Source organism: Salvelinus fontinalis, chromosome 31 (assembly GCF_029448725.1).
Source record: "Salvelinus fontinalis isolate EN_2023a chromosome 31, ASM2944872v1, whole genome shotgun sequence".
Classification (NCBI taxonomy): domain Eukaryota; kingdom Metazoa; phylum Chordata; class Actinopteri; order Salmoniformes; family Salmonidae; genus Salvelinus; species Salvelinus fontinalis.
The window spans coordinates 22,815,452-22,838,724 of NC_074695.1; the positions used below are offsets into that span (position 1 = coordinate 22,815,452).

General features: G+C 42.4%; 1 protein-coding gene across 1 annotated transcript in view; it reads right to left on the reverse strand.

Moving 5' to 3' along the window:
• Positions 1-2,377: 2,377 nt before the first annotated feature.
• The window catches only part of LOC129829833 (protein bicaudal D homolog 2-like), a 31,795-nt gene continuing 10,899 nt past the window's right edge, over positions 2,378-23,273 (reverse strand). Inside the window, exons 3-10 of the mRNA XM_055891793.1 lie at positions 22,494-22,706; positions 22,076-22,228; positions 15,704-16,201; positions 9,485-10,399; positions 8,726-8,902; positions 7,291-7,442; positions 5,287-5,632; positions 2,378-4,282 (exon numbers count right to left, since the gene is read on the reverse strand). Of these exons, the coding sequence (XP_055747768.1) occupies positions 4,277-4,282; positions 5,287-5,632; positions 7,291-7,442; positions 8,726-8,902; positions 9,485-10,399; positions 15,704-16,201; positions 22,076-22,228; positions 22,494-22,706 (2,460 nt within the window). The 3' untranslated portion in view covers positions 2,378-4,276. The remainder of the gene's footprint in view (positions 4,283-5,286; positions 5,633-7,290; positions 7,443-8,725; positions 8,903-9,484; positions 10,400-15,703; positions 16,202-22,075; positions 22,229-22,493; positions 22,707-23,273) is intronic.

A 23,273-nucleotide genomic window follows, 5' to 3' on the forward strand; every position in this document is an offset into this window, starting at 1 on the left:
AGAATTTCGCTACACTTGCATTAACATCTGCTAACCATGTGTATGTGACAAATAAAATGTGATTTGTCTCGTCCCGACTCCCAACATGTTCATTACTATGGAACAGCTGGAGATCAAATTTGAATATTGAAACAATGTAGCAAATGTCGGAGAGACAGACAGCAAGGTTTATATAAATCTCGGCTATTGAAAACTAAATGTTAGTCTAAAAGAAATCCGAGATAATGTCTAGATGCTTTTTATAGTGGAGATCAAAGTTTATAAAGTGCCTGGCTGGGCTGAAGAGACAGTGGATTGCACAGTCAGATGGAACAGAGTAAATAGACATTTTATTTAGCCGGTGGTAACTTGTGGAATAGACACCAGCTGGAATGCAGTTTTAACCAATCAGCAATCAGGATTAGTCCCACCATTTGTATAAATGTAAATAGACCTTTCAATCAATCAAGTTTATTTTATATAGCCCTTCGTACATCAGCTAATATCTCGAAGTGCTGTACAGAGACCCAGCCTAAAACCCCAAACAGCTAGAATGCAGGTGTAGAAGGTGTAGAAGCACCTTTGCCCTATATGGATCTGTGCCATTTACTTTGAACTGGACTGTGTTTACAGCTGTGGTCATGAGTAGATGGGCTTTTTTTGTTTTTTAGATGAAAGCAAGAGCTGCATGTAGCAAAATGTGCACATTTTGTTCATACCCTTTGCTAGTTAGTGAGTTATTAGCCCAGTTATTGTTTTTGATGGTAGGCCTACATTATGATCAAATATCCACATTAGCCTACCTGGCCACTATCAAAACTGTAACTTAAAGCAGGTAGAGCCTCAGTGTTTACAGTCAACGTGCTCTGGAAGTTGCACAGAATTTTCAAAGACCTGAAATTTGCTCAGTGCCAAATGGAACAACGGACATAACTACAGCTTTATACGATTTAAGGACTTACATTTTCAGTACTAATCAGTTTGAGGTGCTGCCAACCGGAGTGCACAATGACTATGTACCTGAAGCAAAGAACAAAGTTTAGGCAAGCAACAACAGGATTACAGGGAATCATATGGGGTAAGACATTTCAAATACTGTACAGGATTTGAAGAGGCAAATTTACTTTTGCCCACACACAAAAACAAACAGCAAAATGTGTTTATAAGATAGATCACTGGACCAAAAAGATTAGCAAAATTACTGACTTATTTTGTGTGAATTGTAAGGATTTCAACAATGCATATTTTTTTGTGCTCCCTGTTATTCCTGAGCAATCATATCAGTTACACAGCAAACACAGACTCAGATTAAAAAGACCCCCACATTCTGAAATTGCATTTAGACCAGACCATAGTCCTGAGGTTGTTTTGATATTCCCTGGATGAGTGTTGGTTTCAACAATTCCATTTTCTCAGAACAAGACTAATGACTGACAGGACTGCCATCCAGCTGTCATGTTTGACCCACTTTCAAACCTAAAGATGAACTGTTACAGCACTAGTCTAGAAGAGGATGAACTGATACGATCCTTGTGCATATTGTCTTCAACCGACAGATGACAAAACTCACATCAGTAACTGATGGGGAGTACTGAATCCTTCCCCATCAGCACCCAAATGGCTCTAGTTGCACATTGTAAGCAATGTATGTCACCATAAGTGGATGCACATTACAAATGATGGGAATCCCTTAAAGTTTAGCCTACCTGACGGAGAGTGATAGGGGGATTTCTGACAAAGGAAAACTAAGTTCGCTACCACTTATCGTTTCATCTCATTACAACGTGCCCATAGGTATGTCCTATGATCTGCTTTTGGGTCGGTGGAGGAGTACGATCGGCCGGAAATGGCTCCTTGGGACGCTTCTTGCCTCCAACCTAATGTCTGAGCTGCAGTTGTTGAGGAAGCAGCAGGTAAAGGTATCGCTGCCGACCTGTAATTTAATTCACAGCTTTGATCTTTACATTTCTTCTCTCCATTAGTTCAACCATTTTCCTAAATGCACGGCCCAGTGCGGTATCCACTTTTTTGCAGGTTATTCTAAGAAAAAAAACGTCAGAACCAATGCATACAAATATACCGGTATTGTTTACAATTACTATAAAAAGGAACTTCAATGAATTTGCCGGCTGATTACAAATAATACTTTTTTCTGCTGATATAACAGGTTTAACTTCACTCTACGCACCCGGTATAGGGAGAAGGGCCTGGAGTTAATTGAACCAATCACAATAAGTTGGGCAAATCCAACGGAGTAGATACAATGTAACAAATGAAACTTCAAATAAATTGGACACAACTTGCTTCAAAAGATGTATTGCCTCAACTTTTGACTTGCCATATTAGGGGAAGGATCTTGAAGTATTAATCATAAAGGCAAAGAAAACACACAGTAAGATTATTATGTCATCAACCCAACAATTAGACAGTGGTGTTGCTTTATTCTCCATCACACAATAAGTCGTTCACAGGTCAACAAAATTAACTTACTTTACATACACAGAAATTGATGTGGATTATTTGGGCATATTAGGTTCTATCGACAAATAAAATGAATGTACTAATTAATTTTGTCCACACATACAGACGTATGATGATCAGTTACATTTACAAAACACCTACCTGTACAAACACATTTGTGAAAGAGTGAGAAGGGGGGGGGGGGGGGTTTAAGGACAAAGAAAATGTACAAACTACAACAAGTACCAAAGAGCCTATTAGTTTCCCGAAAAGCTAAACAAAACCCCATAATCATATAAAAAATTAACTACACATCTCATCCCTACAACAGTGTTCAACATATTTAAAAAGGTGATTTAGTCTAAACATGAAATGACTGGAGCAAGAGGAAAACCAAGGCACTGTTTTCAACATTGGAACCCCCAATTAGCATGATGTATTGACCTTCACTAAACACAGCACGGAAACCCACCTGGACCAAGTTGATTTGAGCCTGTTTTTTTCTTATATTTAAATGATAAAACAAATTGCCAAATCACTAAGGCTACTAGATATAAAGGTGGATGTGCCCCACCGTGGACCCTGCACTGTAGAAGGCTGGCAGTGTGGTCCAGTAGGGACAATCTATTAGAAGAACCACGACCACTGCAACCCTGCTGCCAGGAGACGAGGGGGGAATTAAATAGTTAGAATCCATAGAAATATAATTACACAGATGTCTGTTCTCGTAATTCTATTTCTATGGAACCGTCAGCCTTTGAGGCACTCCTTACTCAGATCCTGGAAAACAGCAGTCTGCAGGGCCTTCAGTCTCAGAGCTATCTGCATAGTTTGAAAATAATCATGCCCGTCAAATATCTCCCATCTTTTTGTTAGCTAGTTCATTCAACTGTGATATAAACCTGAGGTGCTGAGGGTACAGAAGAATAATTTCCATCAGTGATATTGATCTCCTGACTGAAGGGCATGGCTGGTAGGCCAAAGCCAAACAGTCGGGTAAGTCACAGGACGAAGAGAAGGATTTAACAGTTACTGCCAGTAGAAGATGCAGAGCTAAAGAAATAAATAAACCTCAAAACATGAGACAGTACTCTTCAGTGTGCATTTAGTATTTCAATTATGATTAGTAAGGCTGCTGTGTTTTAAAATGCCCATGAAACCAAAACGGCACACCTATTCCCTACCTATTGCACTAGTTTCCACCAAATCGACATGAGCCCAGGTCAAAAGTAGTGCACAATATACAGTAGGGAATAGGGTGCCATTTCAGATGCAGCCATGGAGGTCAGGCTTTGCAGCAGTTGTCCAGGGGGGATGCTGTCTGACACTAGAAGAACGTTGCCAGACAGACTTCGGCATGTTGCCAGGCTAAACGTCTTCACTAGTGTCAAAAAACTATGCAGCAGCATCAAAATGTAATATATTTGCATAAATATACATCAACAGCAGGAGAACACAGCAGGACAGGGTTTTCAGTTTGAAAGAAAGGGTAAATAATACTGTGAAGGTCAGAAAAACAGTCCTTTACTTCATAACATTATAAATAAAATCAGAGTATGTTTTCTTCTTTAACTCTCCTTTCCTGGTTGCATGCAGGTAGGCATCTTGGGTCCATACAGAGGGTAGGAAGACGGAAAGGGCAGCCAGTCCACTGGGTCTGATGAGTAGAGTAGAAAGGTCTGGGAGCTGACTCAGGAGGTGTGGGATGAAGAGGATGTGTTTGGAGGAATGACGACTTCAGGAGGAAGGGAAGGCGTTTGTTTCAGGAGGTGGACATGGAGAACACGGTTCTTGTGGAGGACTGGGGGGTTGGGGTGATCGTGACGACTGACTGGTTTTACCGCTGCAGACACAGGGGGAGACAGAGACATAAAAAGGAAATTTAGTAATAAACCGAAGGACCAAAACAAACTGAAAAAGGATACTGTCACTGATCCACACAGCACAACAATAAGTTAAGACAACAGGTCAAAAAAAAGAGATTAAGTATTAACAAGAGGTTATGAGACTATGTGGTGCCATCAGGAGACAATCAATGTATTTTGCTTGTCTACTTTCTCTAACTTGGGCAACATTCTTGAGCACTTATGCTGATAAAACTCTAAAGCGTCATTGGTTGTGTGAGCGTGATCCTCTGGGCTGTGAACTACGAGCCCTGGCTGGTTGTGGGTGAGGAGGATCACTGGTGCCCCTATAACTAGGCCTACTCTTTGATTCTGAGCCTGGGGCCCGTCTGGTCCTACTGGACTGACTTGGGAGAGAGAGGGGAGCTGCTGTAAGGCACCTTGGGGTTGGAGAAGAATTGGAAGATCTTGTGGACACCAACTCTGAAGAACTTGATTTGTAAACAACGTTTTGTTGTTTTCTATGAACAGAAACCTCCAAGGTTGGCTTAACAGTGCCTTGTGGGTCTAATACGTTGACAGAAGGGATAAAGAGAGACCTGGTAGAGGCCGGATTCTCTATCGATCTGGAATAGGAAGACTTTACTCTGGAGGCAGAGGACGAGGAGCACAAAGTGTGATTGGTGAAAAAGGTATCTTCATGATTAGGGCCTGAAGCCCATCTGGCACCCCTTACAAGAGCCCTCCCAAAGACTACACTATCCAGGGAGCTGGAAGACCCTCTACAGGAGTCAGACTTGGTGTCATCCTGTTCCTCCCAAAGACGCAACCCTGCTCGGAACACATCAGTGACACTACGACTTCTAATGAACGTGGCATCCCTGGGGAGCTTGGCTGCTCTGCGTAGTCGGGGAGTGGTACGGGTAGAGGAGGAAGGGGTATATATAGGAGGAAGAGGGTCAGGATGGAAGGAAGTAGTGGTGGAGGAAGACCGGGTTCTTACAGGGCTGGTGTGGAGGCTGCGGGTAAGGGCTCGGAAGTGGTGGCTGGCGGTGCTGGACACAGGGTTAGGGACTGGGCTGGAGCGGGGGCTGTTCCTGCTCCGTACGGGGCTGTTACGTCGGGGGCTCCGGCCCGTTTTGGTGCCCAGCTCCTTAGCCCTGGCGCGGCGAGGGCTGTTGCCGAGGCCGTGGGGGGACAGAGGGGCCTCCAGGTCCTCCAGGCGCTGGGTCAGGGCTAGCTTCTGCTGGATGGCCATGCGGAGCAGGGAGTTCAGGGTCTTCTTCTCATCCTCAGCCGCTGCTAGCTGCCTCTGCATCTCATCCAGCTGGGTGACATACTGGTCACACCTGGAGACACATGCATGTTAGAGCAACACAATCACACACATTTAGTAGACATGTTAGACAGATAAAATGTATACTAACTGTACACACATAGAAAACATTATCTGAATAATGTATTGCTCATCATCTCAACAGCTATGACAAACACACAGAGGAAAATGACAGCCATTTATAAGACAAGACAGACAGTAAGATCACATGGGACAAACCCAAGAGAAGAGAGAAACCCAAGAAAATACAAAGAAAGCAACGTTTAATTTCTGAATTAGTTGAATAATAGTTTGAGTTTCTGAGTGTGAGGCACTCTATATTACCACATGATGGCACCATTACAAAACATTTCCCAAATCAAATTTCAGTCAAGGTCTCTGGACGTAGCAACAGACTGTAGGCTTCTGCCGCACCCTGCATTAGAGGGCCTTTCAAACACCAGGCTTAATCAAATGGCAGCTCATTTAATGCCTAGTGAAGAGACAGAGCTTAATGTCTTTCCAGGAAAAAAAGCATATTCAGAGAAAATACTCCTTTCCTTAAAAGCCCTTCTGAGCTTGCAGTACTGAACAATCGCTAAATTAACATCCCTCTAATAGTAACACAGATACATTAAAAACAACGCATCCAAATGTGAAATCACTACAGTAACAGTAGCTACAGTATTCAATGCCGTACAGAACTGTGCAAGCAACGACAACAGACACGATCACAAATAACAAATGCCTTTGTTCGGCCACACACTAGTTTAGGACATACATGCCAACACTGAAAAACACATCTGCCTGCCAATAAACAGAGTATCACACGTGAGGCAGGCTCTGCACATGTTAACTCGGTGTCAGTCCACTCTTGGTTGCTAGCAGCTTTCCCTACAGAGACTGTTGGAGGTGGAGTAGAGGGGGAGAAGGGGCCATTGCGTGGAGTCTCCCTGACCCGACGGACAGGTCGGTCCAGGCTGAGGCTCCAAACAGAGCAGTAGCACGTGAGTGCTAACCTGCATGTGAGGAGAGGGATTGTGGCAGACTGCAGAGGGGTAATCTGATTAGATGACACTGTAGTGGCGGAAGCTCTAGCATGCATCCCAAATAGCACCCTCTTCCCTATTTAGTGCACTATTTTTGACCAGGGTCCTTAGGGCTCTGCTCAAAAGTAGAGCACTATTTAGGGAACGGGTTCCATTTGGGTCGCATCCAAGCTCTAGTCTACCATGTCATGGAATGTCTGACTGTCTCATCTAAACATGAGCCACAGGAGCACAAACATGACGATTAGCTGCTTAAAGATGGAGAACAATTAGTTCCACTGGAGTCCACTGCTAGGTGTAGATCTGCTCACAGCAGCAGAGGGAGGATAGTCTGTGGATGTGCAGCAGTGTAGAAAATAGGCCTGGAACGCTAATCTCAGAGTAGGCCTAACACAGGAATTTGGACATCATGCAATATGTATATTTTTGATTGCAGCACATCAGCAATTGACGCACACAACTGAAATCCTTTTTGTGTGTGTTTTCCTCAGACTTGAAATAGTGTATTCACTTGTGATGAGGATTTCTGTTTTGAAATTGTCAAACAAATAGAGGTTACTGTACTCCTCCAACTCAGGTTTCTAGATTGCTGTTATTCTTGGTGATTGGGAATATAAAAAGGACAGTATATAAATGACTGTACCGGCTGGCGAACATCACCCTCAGTGAGGAGAAGGTGGCAGCGTCCTCCTTCAGGGCCTTAAGCTCGTTCCTCAGCTTCACCATGGTCTCAGACACCATGCTCTTCTCTGTCTCGTACTTGGTCTTCAGGTTGCTCAGAGCCAACTCTGCTGTCTGGAATAGAAACATTAGGATTCATTGTTACAGCTGGGGAAAATACATCAAGTACATAACAGATGGCAAAGTTGACCGCTCATCTGTTAGTGCAACGTACCAAAAAAAAAAAAAAAAAAAAAAAAAGGCAGATGGGACATTTTTAGCAATGAAAATACCAACCCTTTATTTAAACAGAAACAAGAAATACAGCATCGACCCTGTCAAAGAAAATTACCAACAATTAACTGGTAAATATCTTAATTCTAAAGTGAAAGCGTATGCCCTGTTTACTGTAAGTCGCTCTGGAGTGTCTGGTAAATGACTAAAAAGTAAATAAAGGCCATATTTACATAACTGTGCTAGAAGGGAACAAAGGTTAACCACATGTTCTATCATAGTAATTTATTAAAACATCATAGTTGTCTGAATCTTTGTGGCAGTGGAATAGAAGAGCGCCAGACATCTGAATTCAGAGGCTAACCCGTGACAGAGAGGCTCGCCTAATCGAGCAGAGATTAGCCTTAGAGTTTGTGTGTGTGTGTGTGTGAGACAGCGGGAAAGAGGAGAGAAGAGAGAGAGACCGTGAAGGGGTTGACAGAAGAAGGTCAGCCAGGGCTGGAGGCGTACAGAGTAGAGGGGGAGGAAGGAGCAGTGTACTGGAAGATCTCTGAGGAAGACGTCATCATACTCCATCTCTGACTCAGTCTACACTCAAGACCGTCCAATCATGTCTCACCTACCCCTTCACCCCTCTTTTTAGGGAATATCATTTGGTTTTCATAGAAAAATATATATAGATCACAAACAAATATGAGACAATTGAACGAGGAACATCCCCTCCAGGCAGACTGATGGTTCTAGCAGTCAGAAGACAGACCTTACTGGTGTTGCTATGGGTCAGATACCCAAGGCTTTATCGACAAGCCAAGAAAACAGAACAGGATACAAAAAAATAGAAAGACCAGAGGAAAAGTCTGATTGGATGTTCAGTTGTTATCGAGTCAGGACATTATCTAGTGACTTTGGTCTGAGGATTACAGGTCATGGACACGTCAGGCTGAGAGTCAGTCAGCCCCAGACCCTCAATGAAAAAATAAGATTAAACTTCTTTTCAAGACAAAAATAGAACTACACCTCATTGGTGACCATTTGGTAAGACCAATTATGATAGTCATGTCTGTACATTTTGTTGCACAGTAAGTGACCCATCTGAGGCTGATGGTTGTGTGTGTCGTGTCTGTATGTGTGCGTGTTCAACTTGACGTGTCCATTGCATGACCTTGTTTGTTGTAATTCGTTACCTGTTTGTTGGCTTTGAGGACAGTCCTGAGAGTGGCGATCTGTTCTCTCTTGGTGCTGAGGAGAGACTTGAGCTTCAGCACCTCCTCCGTGAGGGCCTCACTTTCCAGCTCCCCTCCACAGCTGATCCCTCCCGAATAGGGCAGCGTGCCCCGGTGGCGACACAGGTCCACCGCCACCTGAGGGAAACAGGCATGACAAGTGCTTATTGCCTTAGTGACGTTATTCAGCATACTTTCAGTTTCACTGACATGATGGACCACTCAGGAAACACCTGTGCCTGAATAGGTCTTTCCACCGAACTAAAGCAATGTAAGAATTATCCAAAATATCTCTCATATGTAGTATTAGTAGTCTACTACACTACAGTTCCCAGATATCTACTTCCCAAATAATACCAAGCGCCAGACATTCTGCTTAACAGCTTTCCGAAAGAAGCCAAATAATACATTTTGTACCGTGGGACCAGAATTCAGCACGGCATACTATGACAACCTCTTAAGGATCCAACCCTTGTTTTCAATTTTCACCTAAAATGACATACCCAAATCTAACTGCCTATAGCTCAGGACCTGAAGCAAGGATATGCATATTCTTGGTACCATTTGAAAGGAAACACTTTGTGGGAATGTGAAATGAATGTAGGAGACTAACACATTAGATCTGGTAAAAGATAAAAGAAAAAAAACGTGTGTTTATTAATGAACCCTCCATTAAATATGTATGTTTAGTGGAAGACAATATGGTGGCGGCACTCGTACCTGGAGGTGTTTGATTTGGCAGCGGATGACAGCCACCAGGTTACGTACGTTGGAGGGGTCCCTGAAGTCCAGCGTGGGGGAGCCAGGGCAGACTGGGGTGGGGGAGGAGCAGCGTGTCGAGGGGGAGTTGTCACGGGAGTCCTGGGGAGTACCAGGCCTACTGTCTCCATCTCCTCCATGCACTGCTTTCGCAAACAACTCGTTGGAGCGGCGCTTGTTACGTCCGTGATGGGGGTGCAGGTGGTTGGACCTCCCTCCACTCCCCCCTGACTGGCCCCTGGCCCCGTCACGGTAGTAGTCCAGGGTGACGCGTTTGGGCGTGAGGTTGTTGCACACACAGATGTGGTGGTAGAGGTTGGCCAGCTCCTCAGAGAAGGCCAGGAGCTCCTCCTGTGCCACGCTGAGATGACCCTCAGAATCAGTAGCCACTTTCCTCGTCGCTCCGATCTCCTTCTCCAGCTCGCTGATGCGCTCCTGGTCCTGCCGGCTGGACTTGATGCACTGGCGGATCTTCTCAGCCAGCTCATGGGCCTCTCCCCTCCATCGCTCCTTCTCCTGCCGGCAGCGCTGCTCCAGGGCCGAGTAACGTTTCCCTGCCTGGGACAGCTCCTCACGCAGCTTCAGCAGCTCCTCGCCGGCCGCCTTCATCCGGGCCTCCAGCACCTCAGTGCTCTTTACGTCCAGCTCATAGTCGTAGTTATCCGCACCGTTCTCCAGGGTCCTGCTGCTGCCGTCCCCCCGGTCACCTGCTGCCTTCCCCTGGGGCAGGATGTGTTTCTGCAGTTGCACGGCCTCCAGCTGCTGGGTCAGGGAGCCCACCTTGTCTTCCTGCTCACTGAAGGCCTGCTGGGACAGCTCCAACTGCCTCTGGAGGTCCTGGACCGTGTTGGCCAGACCAGTCTTATCCCTCTCAGCCTAGAGAAAGAGAAGAACATAAAAAAGGACTGAAAACCATTGCTTAATTTTTGGCTTCATACTGCTAAATATACACTACCGGTCCAAACTTTTAGAACAGCTACTCATTCAAGGGTTTTTCTTTATTTTTCCTATTTTCTACATTGTATAATAATAGTGAAGACATCAAAACTATTAAATAACACATATGGAATCATGTAGTAATCAAAAAAGTGTTCAACAAATCAACATATATTTTACAGCTTTGCACACTTGGCATTCTCTCATTCTTGCCATAATATGGACTTGGTCTTTTACCAAATAGGGCTATCTTCTGTATACCACCCCTACCATGTCACAACACAACTGATTGGCTCAAACACCAAGGAAAGAAATTCCACACATTAACTTAAGAATGCACACCTGTTAATTGAAATGCATTCCAGATGACTACCTCATGAAGCTGGTTGAGAGAATGCCAAGAGTGTGCAAAGCTGTCATCAAGGCAAAGGGAGGCTATTTGAAGAATCACAAATATAAAATATATTTACATTTGTTTAACACTTTTTTGGTTACTACATGATTCCTTCCAGATGTTATTTCATAGTTTTGATGTCTTCACTACTATTCTACAATGTAGAAAACAGTAAAAATAAAGAAAAACCATTGAATGAGTAGGTGTTCTAAAACGTTTGACTGGTAGTGTATAATAGATGGAATTACATATTTTCCAGTTATTTACAAGTGCCACTTTGTTCCAGAACCATTGCTTAAAACAGGTATTTGCTTCATAGATTGCTAAATGTATAGTAAAAGCAAAACATGGCATTTTTAATTTTGAGTTTCCTGACAGATTATTTACTGTACTGTACCAAGAATTCAGGCGACTGCACTGAACAACACATTCAGCACTAGACAAGTGATGTCAGTTATATATTTCAACAGGTTGATATTTCTTCTCAGTGAGACAAGAGATGTTCTCTCAGACGGTTAACATACATTTCGCCCTGGAGTGCCTTTTCATCTAACTAATTTATTATTTATGTAGTGGAGCAGCACTGGCTCAACCCACTCAAGTACTCTTATAACACCTGCTGGGCTTGTGGTGAGCAACAGCAATACCAACCTCCAGCTAAGTGCATTATACATTTACACAGTGCTGGACTTGAGCAGGAACTCATTGGAACTTACAGGCACCTCACATTTTCTAGTGCTCGAGACCCTGCACCTCTTACAGAATATTAGCTCAAATGCATTGCACTCCTTTTGAGTGCCGGTATTGTTTGGTATTGTTTATAAATAAACAATACCGGCACTCAAAATGAGTGCAAGCACCTATTTCAGTACAAGTCAAGCACTGCATTTATTTACATAATGGAAATCGTTGACCAACGGCAACAAGAGTTCGGAGCAGAGCTATAGGAATGTGTAGGAAAGACTGAGCAGAGCTATAGGAATGTGTAGGAAAGACTGAGCAGAGCTATAGGAATGTGTAGGAAAGACTGAGCAGAGCTATAGGAATGTGTAGGAAAGACTGAGCAGAGCTATAGGAATGTGTAGGAAAGTGCCAATTTAATGTGCAATACGGCCTTTGTTGAGCCATTTGAACCTTTACTGTCAGTAGTCACGAGAGAGACTCATTGAGTGATCCAATTCTATTTGTAGCAGGATGTGGTCTATAGCCGGAAACAGCAAACATAGCAGGCCTGCCTCTCAGTCATGCAAAACTAACCTGCCTGAAACCTTCATAATCTCATAGAAAGTACAAGCCCAAAGGACAAGTAGCATAATTAGAGCAGAGCTAAATCTAGGCATTGACACGTGGTCTACAGACCATGTCTGTTTCAATGTGGTTGCATTTAAACAATTCTTCACTGAAAGAAAATGTAAACAGATGATTCCTTGAAGTGAGTTAGTATACATTATACAGAATGTGCCTGCTAAACATAATCATTCTAAATCCCTTCTCCAGGCTGCCAATCATCGGTCTCTGAAGCACCTCTCACTCACAAGGCTCTCTCAAATATCTAAATTCTTATTAGCCAATGCCCGTCACGTGATCGGGTCCTTCTCACAGGTATCACAGCTCCGAAACAGGCTACAAGTGAAGACAGAAATCGGGACGCAACTGCACGCATCCCTCTTATTGAATTCCTAGGTGCATATTGAAGATATTAGAAAAACTGTCCACATATACTGTGTTAGCCAACAAGATGAGTAGGCCTAATGAACAGCAAAAGCACTAGCCTTTGTCAATATACTATCCCCATAGTACAAAAGTTGACCTATTCTATTGGTCAGCTTGTCCTGTGCGAGAAATAAATATTCCAAACATACTCTGGGACAGTTGTGGGACGCGATTGATCCGACATTCATACAACCACTATACATCAAAAAATATTTTCTAAGAAATGAGGCTGAGAAACGTTTTCTAAGAAACGTTTAGCTTAAAAATGTTTGATTAACTATTAGTCTATTTCTTCACATTATAAGCGCTGCGATGTGCACACGGCAGTACACTATTAGCGTGAATGCTCCAAAATGCAATTAGCGGTAAAACACCATTCTCAAAAGTGCACCGCAAATGCGAGCGGTTTCATATGACAGAGAGTAAAATAACCTTCAGAAATGTAGAATGATCTAAAGACAACAAGCATGGGTGGTTAATATGACTAGGATTGTGTCTTGGGTTGCTGGACATGAAAGAACGTTGCGAACATGAGAGAATTACTGGTTTCGATGGCTTATGAGAAAGTGTTCATAAAAAAATCCCATGGTAAAAACATGGTAAGACATACCTCATGAAATTACAAAAAAATAGCAGGTTTAAACAATTACATTTATGGTTCAATCGCTTCAAAATGTTGACTGCCTCCGCTCAGATTGCAAGGTGGGCGATGTTGCAGTGAGCAACAGGCATTGGCCTTTCGGAACGAACATGGCTCAAGTATGTCGACAGAATCAAGCCTTTAGATATTAATAATGATCCTACATTATATTTCTCAAACATGACTGGCATTTAGTGTATATGCAGTTGAAGTCGGAAGTACACATACACCTTAGACAAATACATTTAAACTCAGTTTTCACAATTACTGACATTTAATCTGAGTAAAAAAATCCCTGTCTTAAATCAGTTAGGATCACCACTTTATTTTAAGAATAGAGAGAATAATTTATTTCAGCTTTTATTTCTTTCATCACATTCCCAGTGGGTCAGAAGTTTACATATACTCAATTAGTATTTGATAGCATTGCCTTTAAATTGTTTAACTTGGGTCAAACGTTTCAGGTAGCCTTCCACAAGCTTCCCACAATAAGTTGGGTGAATTTTGTCCCATTCCTCCTGACAGAGATTGTGTAACTGAGTCAGGTTTGTAGGCCTCCTTACTCGTACACGCTTTTTCAGTTCTGCCCACACATTTTCTATAGGATTGAGATCAGGGCTTTGTGATAGCCACTCCAATACCTTGACTTTGTTGTCCTTAAGCCATTTTGCCACAACTTCGGAAGTATGCTTGGGGTCATTGTCCATTTGGAAGACCCATTTGCGACCAAGCTTTAACTTCCTGACGGATGTCTTGAGATATTGCATCACTATATCCACAATTTTCCTGCCTCAATGCCAACTAGTGCACCAGTCCCTCATGCACCAGTCCCTCATGCAGTAAAGCATCCCTACAACATGCTGCTGCCACCCCCGTGCTTCACGGTTGGGATGGTGTTCTTCGGCTTGCAAGCCTCCTCCTTTTCCCTCCAAATATAACGATGTTCATTATAGCCAAACAGTTTTATTTTTGTTCCATCAGACCAGAGGACATTTCTCCAAAAAGTACGATCTTTGTCCCCATGTGCAGTTGCAAACCAGTCAGTTTTTTTTTATGGCGGTTTTGGAGCAGTGGCTTCTTCCTTGCCGAGCGGCCTTTCAGGTAACGTCGATATAGGACTCGTTTTACTGTGGATATAGATACTTTTGTACGCGTTTCCTCCAGCATCTTCACAAGGTCCTTTACTGCTGTTCTGAGATTGATTTGCACTTTTCGCACCAAAGTACGTTCATCTCTAGGAGACAGAATGCGTCTCCTTCCTGAGCAGTATGACGGCTGCGTGGTACCATGTGTTTATACTTGCATACTATTGTTTGTACAGAGGAACGAGGTACCTTCAGGCATTTGGAAATTGCTCCCAAGAATGAACCAGACTTGTGAAGGTCTACAATTTTTTTTCTGAGGTATTGGCTGATTTCTTTTGATTTTCCCATGATGTCAAGCAAAGAGGCACTGAGTTTGAAGGTAGGCCTTGAAATACATCCACAGGTACACCTCCAATTGACTCAAATGATGTCAATTAACCTATCAGAAGCTTCTAAAGCCATGACAATTTTCTGGAATTTTCCAAGCTGTTTAAAGGCACAGTCAACTTAGTGTATGTAAACTTCTGACCCACTGGAATTGTGATACAAGTAAAATAATCTGTCTGTAAACAATTGTTGTTAAAATTTACTTCTGTCATGCACAAAGTAGATGTCCTAACCGACTTGCCAAAACTATAGTTTGTTAACAAGAAATGTGTGGAGTGGTTGAAAAACTAGTTTTAATGACTCCAACCTAAGTGTATGTATGTATGTATGTATGTATGTATGTATGTATGTATGTATGTATGTATGTATGTATGTATGTATGTATGTATGTATGTATGTATGTATGTATGTATACACACACACTTTCAAGCACCTCCATGTCAACATCGCTCTGGACATGACAGGCTGTAGCCAATACGCACTGGCTAACACCTACACGTAGGCTAATTATTTATGTACATTAACATACACTTACAGTATTATTTTCTTAAAGGAATAGCTAGTGTTTGTCAGTTTTCAAATAAATTTAATTGGCTATTTTGGTTAATGGCCTTGGTGCCCTAGTAGATGGCCTCTGTGACCTGAAATATATATGTTTTACCCTTATTTCACCAGGTAAGATGACTGAGAAAACATTCATATTTACAGCAACGACCTGGAGGATAATTACAGGGCAGAGAGGGGTATGATAGAGACAATTGGAAGCTGTGCATAATTAGATGGCCATGATGGTATAAGGGGCCAGATTGGGAATTTAGCCAGGAGACCAGGGTTAACACCCATACTCTTACAATAAGTGCCATGGGATCTTTAGTGACCACAGAGTCAGGACACCTGTTTAACGCCCCACCTGAAAGATTGGGCACCTCTTGAAGGCCAAATGGCCCTTCCCCTAAAATCACGAAATTCTAGGCCTGCATAAAGTAATTTAATGGAATCTCTGTGGATATGAGCCTGTTGTTTACCTGCATGAGCTGCTGTTTGAGCTTCTGGCTGTCTGAGAGGTGCAGCTCACTGAGAAGGTCAGACACCAGGCCAGGGGCAGGCCTCAGGAACACATCACTGTTCCTGGGGGTGGAGAAGCGCTGGACGTGCCCGTTTGCCTTGAGGTTAGGATTAGTAGGAGCGCAACCAGACCCTGGGCCATTGTTGTAACCGCTGTCCTGGTCGTGCTCCTGGTCCTCAGAGCTCCTCTGGCCCCCTCCGCTGTCGCCACTGTCATCCAGCTGCTCCAGGTGCAGCTCCAGGTTGCCCACAGAGTCGAAGGGGTTGAGGGCCAGGGCTGAGAGCTCCCTCCTCAGGCTGTTCTTTTGCTCCCTCTCCTCTTTCAGGGCCTCCAGGGCCTCGTCCAGTTGATGCTCAGCGATCTCCCTCAGCTGCGCCGCCTCTTCCAGCTGGGCCCGGAGAACCTCATCCTGCTCCTCCTTGTGGGTGAGCTCCAACTTCACCGCCTCAAACTCCACCTGCAGATGACAAGAGAGGGGGCATGTGAGGACAGAGACTCAAAAAGAGTAGGCCTGAGTATGTTAACACTGTGGGAGTAGTGTTTTGAATGTTCCGGACAAATTTTCCTTAAGGAACAATAAAAGTGAATCTTATCTTGTCATGTCTGTTGGGTGGTACTGGACTAGGAATATGTAACCGTAAAATGCATAGATTATTATTACTCTTGACCATAGAACACCGACAGGAATGTTCTACATCAGTTACTTATGGCTGGCAGTTGGTAAAATATTTTAAAACCTTTTGAATAATTGATCTGCACTACTTGGCCAACTCATGAGTAAACTGACAAACGAGTTAGCAGAGTTTACGTCACATTTATAGTAGGCCTACGCGTGACCAGGATGAGAATCTTATCTCTTCTGATTATTCACTGAGAAGTCCCACTGGAGCGATGCCATTGTCTCACATCAACTGAGAGGACTCCCCAACAATGAGTGTGGGTCAAGACAGATTGACAGGGGAAAACACAGTCAAGGCACTGTCAGCCAAACTCAGAACATACACCAGACAAGGCTAGCCCTTATTCATGAACCACTGGGAAAGAATCCTCAGATACTAAACCCAGCAGGAGATGGAGACTCAAATGGACAGGAAGAATAGAAACCAACCAACCACAGAATGATCTGGAACCTGCTATTGTCCATTAAGAAATAAACACATTCCTACTGTTTGGTATGACATGGCACATTTTTCAGCGGTTACACAAGGTTCTGAGTAAATCTGGGTATGCATTCCATGACCCTTTTGGGAAGAGTAGGAGTATTCTGGCCCAAGTCCCAAACTGGCTGTTGATGGGAGACCAGGGTTTGTTCAGTAGGGCACACTGCGGTTAAACGTCATTCAATAGAAAACTACAATCATATTGGACAAGTTCAGCTATATTCTCAGTTTCAAAAGATGTTCTTCATACTGAACACAGCTCTGTTGTTACCCGAGTGTTGATTACATAGAAATAGAATGAATAGAATGGGCTTGGAAGCTCTAACCCAGTCAATTTGACTGGTAAACTCATGGGTACGCTCGCAATACTCATGTCATAATAAGGAATTCCCCTCGACCACGCCCACAAACATTCTTTCCCATTGACCTCCCAGGGTAAAAGAACCAACTTTGCTGTTCATTTTTGGTTATACAAAAATGACAAAACATGCCAAAAAGCTGCTGTGTTGTTCCATGTACATGTAACCAGGTCAAAAAACCCACGTAGGGTAATGGAGCCTGCGAGAAGAGAAGATGCTTCAGGCAATTCGGCACTGGAGAGCGGGGACCCAGTGTCCAAGCAGACTACACATAGCTATTGTGTGTGTGTGGAAAATATTTCAAATCACAGGTAAAGACATTTAACTTGTTTAGAATAGTTTGTTTGAAACACCACTCACTACTTGTAGCTGTATAGTCTGTTTGTGATGTTGGTCTTGGCAAACAATGTTCCGGTCTGTAGCTCGCTAGCACTCGCGTAGCTGCTAACACCATCATGAAAAGGGGCAAAAGGGAAGCCCTTCAATATTATGTTTTTCTAAGTAGTGAGAATGCCCAGGAGCAAGCAATGTTGAAAAGTAATTTTTAGACATGTTGCACTTTTCTTAAATGTCGTTTCATAATTGACTAAAACAAGCAGACCAGAAAATTGTGAGCCAATGGGGTAACCTAGGTAACCACAGGTTGTTTTCCCCACAGGCGGGCAGGGCCGCAATGTTCTATCTAATACCGACTGGGATTATGGCTGCCTGGTATTGTGATGGAATCATTTCCAGGGTATTTTGGAATGTTCTATAAATTGATGCTGGGTTGCCATGCTAATAAAGTAGAATGTTGCTTCAAATGATGCTAACTGATGTGACTCATGCAATGGAATGTCTTTTTTGTAATTTCAGTTGAGTTGACTCAACAAAATCACAGCACAGATTGAAGGGTACACTTCCTGCTTTTACTTCCTGGCATTGTTACACTCAAAATGGCTGCCAGTCCACCCGATATGTCATCATTATCCCATTTCCACCATTTTTTTTTTTTTACATTGCTATGGGCACAGCCAAACAATGGAAGTGATGGATTCGACTTCAGCTTTACTTCCATACTGCAGCTCGCTGGTGGTAAACTTGCCAGAGTCAATTATTTTAAAAGAGTCAATTTATAGAGTATAAAAGTCAAGTAAACAAGTGTACAAGTGCAATTTTATATTTATTTCATTCAAGTTCACTAACATTAGCTAGACTTACTAGTAGGCTAGTTCTGTTGTGATAATAATGCTAGTTGTGTTGGGCCATCCACCAATCCAATAACTACAACAATAACTGTAATAATAAACTACAGGCTAAATAACTTCAAAACATTGGTGAGCATCCACACTAGAGTAAAGTTTATCATTCTACAGTCCTACACCAGTCAATCAACTGATCAACGCATCCTATGGCAATCTGCCTATTGTGGTAACAAGACCATTCATGAGGTCTAAAGCACAGATACTGGTTCAGACCATTCAGGGTTTTCATGGTGTTTTCATTGTAATAGTGACAACTGCAAATAATACTTCAATGTATCTGACAGATCTGGCTAATTCATCTATATGGGCCATATGATGATGATGCACACTTCTTCGAAAATATATATAATAATCTATTGAGCTCACAAGCAACTAATTAATATATTATGGTGGGAGATTATAATACGGTTTTAAGTACCTCAATGGATCACAAAAGAAATCACACTACAAACTATCACCCTCAAGCACTTAAGCAGATCACGAAGATCATGGATACAATAGAACTAGTGGATATATGGAGGCTGAAAACCCCTGACCTAGGGAGATATACATGGAGGAGGCTTAATCAAGCTAGCCGTCTTGATTACTTCCTAGTCTCGTTCTTGCTGGCATCAAAAGTTTAAAAAGTATTAATAGGAGACCGAATGTGATCAAACCATCTAATTGGCTTCCATATAATTCTTACAGAATTTCCACGTAGAAGGGGATATTGCATGACAATTTGTTCTTAACTAAGACAAAATAATTCAGAATGGACTTTTTTTTGCACAACATAGGTACAGCAGATCCCCTTATTGTATGGGACACTTAAATGTAGTTTTAGAGGCCATTCAATACAATAGTCATCATTAAAACAAAATCAGTTTAGGTCAAAAGAGATTAGACTAATAAAGGAAATAACAGTGCAGGTAGATGGTAATGGAAACTGTACTAGTGGCTCAAAATAGGTTAGAGGAAAAACAAAGAAATGGAGGTACTTATTCAAGAATGATTAAGTGTAATTTATTACAAAAATAAAGGAAATTGGATGGAAAATTGAAAACTTTTTAAAATCTTCAACTGAAATGCTACCAAAAATAATTTGCAGAAAGTCGTTAAATTGAGTCATTCATGAGTCACCAAATTATATTATGAAAGAGGAAGCAAAATATTTTCTGCATGTTCTCTTTTCAGTCTCCATTTCCACTGAATGATGTTAACTAAGGATTTCTTTCATAATAATAATGTAAATTGAACAAATTTACAGAAAGACCTGTGTGAAGGCCAATTTACAGAAGAGGAACTTTGAAAATATTTGATTGCCTCAGTCTGAAAAAACACCAGGGCTTGATGGTATACCAGTATCAGACCTTTTTTGATGTGCTCAAAGATCCATGAGAGGATCTGCAGAGAGGAATGGGAGAAACTTCCCAAATACAGGTGTGCCAAGCTTTTAGCGACATACCCAAGAAGACTCAAGGCTGTAATCGCTGCCAAAGATAGGTCTGAATACTTATGTAAATGTAATATTTCAGTTGTACATTTTTAATACATTTGCAAAAATGTCTATAAACCTGTTTTTGCTTTGTCATTATGGGATATTGTGTGTAGATTGATGAGATAAAATTGTATTTTTTTTTATCCATTTAAGAATAAGACTGTAACGTAACAAAATGTGGAAAAAGTCAAGGGGTGTGAATACTTTCCGAATGCACTGTACATACAGACCTAATGAAAAATATAGTAACTCGTATTTAAACGTAGCAATTCAACAACAAACTCTGTTTAGCCTGCGCATCTTTTACAGCATGTCATTGCCTCGATGCTCAATTGTCATTGCCTCGATGCTCAATTGTTATTTTTCCAATGGTTGTCAATTCCTTTAGGTCTTCTTTTTCACTGTGCTCATCTCTGTATTTTCTATGCTGTAGGCCTGTTTTACATTAAGCAATTAGCAAGAGCAAGCCTGCTTCTTTCCCCAAATAGACTATTAGGCCAAGCATAAAAAAAGTTGCAAAATAAATATCCTATAGCTTTTGTAGCCTATAGCTTTTCCTGGGATTTAATGACAAGAGCAATGGCCTATTACGGAGAGGCTTGCGTAGCTTATAGCCTGTTGCGCATGGGAACAGCTGGAAGAGAGAGCCTACTGATGTGCAGCCGAAGTAAATATTAGCTAGATATTAGGCCATTCATTAGCTAAATATTTCCATATCAAAGTGTAAGAAAAATAAGTTAACAGTGAATGTTAATCAGATAACAAAATCATAGGTAGCCTTCACTTTGGGCTCCTGAGGCTGCGCTGAGTGCACTCCCTCACAGTTCCCAGGTACGCAGCTCGAAAAGCTACCCTAACGTTACAGTTTTTTTAGGGACAAGAAATATATCCTTCTAGGCTACAAGACAATGTAATGAAGAATGTTATTATTATTTTCAAGTGAGTACAAAACTCTAGTCTACGCTGTCAACTGCAGTGAATAGCGTGTCATTTGAATAACCTCTCAAAAGCCTGATGTTTTGAATGCATATTAATTTTGAAATAACTTGCCTGCCTGCGATTGGACAACCATTTGGATCAGTTGTTTTTTTCCCCCTCTACAGTTTAGGCTACAAGGTCAAGGCACATTAACAGGACATATGGTATTTTTTGTCAATATGGTATTTTTTGTCATGACGTATCAGCTAACAGAAATGCTAATGCAAGGATTTCTAGTGAGGCACATATGAATTATGATAATGCGCAAGCGCGGAGGAAGTTATATCTATAGTTTCCACGTTTGGCTTTAGTCGTTTAAAAGAGTTTTAAAAATTAGGTGGACACAGAGCGTACATATCATTAGGAACACCTTCTCTTCCCATAACATAGACTGACCAGGTGAAAACTATGATCCCTTATTTATGTCACCTTTAAAATCCACTTCAATCAGTGTAGATGAAGGGGAGGAGACAGGTTAAAGAAGGACTTTTAAGCCTCGAGACAATTGAGACATGGATTGTGTATGTGTGCTATTCAGAGGGTGAATGGACAAGACAAAAGATTTAAGTGCCTTTAAACGGGGTATGGTAGTTGTTGCCAGGCGCACCGGTTTGTCAAGAACTGCAACGCTGCTGGGTTTTTCATGCTCAACAGTTTCCCATGTATCAATAAGGTTCCACCACCCAAAGGACATCCAGCCAACTTGACAACTGTGGGAAGCATTGGAGTCAACCTGGGCCAGCATCCCTGTGGAACGCTTTCGACATCTTGTAAACTTGTAGAGTCCATGCCCCAAACAATTGGGGCATGGCTGTTCTGAGGGCAAAAGGGGGTGCAACTCAATATTGGGATGCTGTTCCAAAAATTTTGTACACTTAAGTGTCTATCATTACCCATTATGCCATCTTTCTGATTGCATTCTGTATTTGATGTGTGTATTTTCTGTAGTTCAGGGCTCATCTGTAAAAGAGACCTTGGTCTCAGTGTGACACCCTGATAAAATAAAAGGTTCATTTAAATAAAATTGACTTGAATGGAGACACCCTTTCTATTCATTCTATTTCTATGGTTGATTATCAGTGAGGTGAGTGGTGAGAAGGGAGAGACTCTGACCTGGTTCTGCTTGAGTACAGACACCTGTTTCTGCAGACAGGTGTTCTCCTCCTCCAGCTCACTGTTGTCCTGGAGCTGCCGGAGCTCCCGCACCTTATACTCCTTCATCTCATTCCTCATGTGGCCCTTCTCCGCCTCCCAACACTCACACTCCTGTGAACACAAACACGCTCTCAGTGGAACTAATTACACTTTAACGTTATGGAAGCACTGCACATTGCTCCTTACTAAACATTAACACACAATTAAGGGCGTAAAGTATTTCCTTATTTGACTAATACTAGGAATACCTACATTTGAGTTGAATGGAGAGATGAACAAATGACATTAAATAGAGTTTTATCTTTCCATACGCAAGAAAATATTGGTGTGTAAAGCATTCAGTATCTCAGTGAATGGGTAGGCCGTATATTTATACCTTCTTTAGCTGGGAGGAGAGGCCAGCCAGACGGTCGATCTCTGCGTGAGCGTTGCCCAGAGTGATACGCGCCTGCCGTAACTCGGCCTGAAGCTCAGCCATGCTGGTTGCCATGGCAGCCTCCTTGCTGGCAGTTTCCTGCAGCAGGCACTCCTCCCGGGTCTCCCCATCTGCTGCTGCACGCTTGTGGTGGTTCACAGACTCTGCCAGAGCCTACAGACACAGACAGACAAAAACAAAAAAGGGCACCATTTATTTGTATAGAGAGTTGGTTGGGTGACCACCATATGGTGGTCTGTATGGCACAAGGTCTATCAATGGGGTGAAAACTACAACACAGTGCCAAGTGGCACATGTACTGAAAACGCAGCACTTTTTACTTAGACCCAAAACAACAAAGATGTATATCTGTGCCAGTGGAAATACGACTCCACAGACCGGCTGTCGAAATCTGAGCAGTCTTTAGTACATCCCATGCATAACTTAGGCCTACATTTCCTCAGTTGAGAATGTGGTAATACAAACCAGTTTAATCTATGGGACAAGCCAAAGAGGAATATATTCTTTCAAATGACAGTAGACATCACCAGTCTGTCTAGAAAATAAGTCAATGAAATAAACTGTCACTACTGGATATGGACCACACACAGAACCACTGACCATGACTGTGTGAGGGTTGGATGGATTGGACATGGTAGGAAAAAGATTGTAGAATCCCATGAGAAGCTGTCTCTAATCATGTCTGTTGAGCAGCCATGCACAAGGACAACACCCCATGTC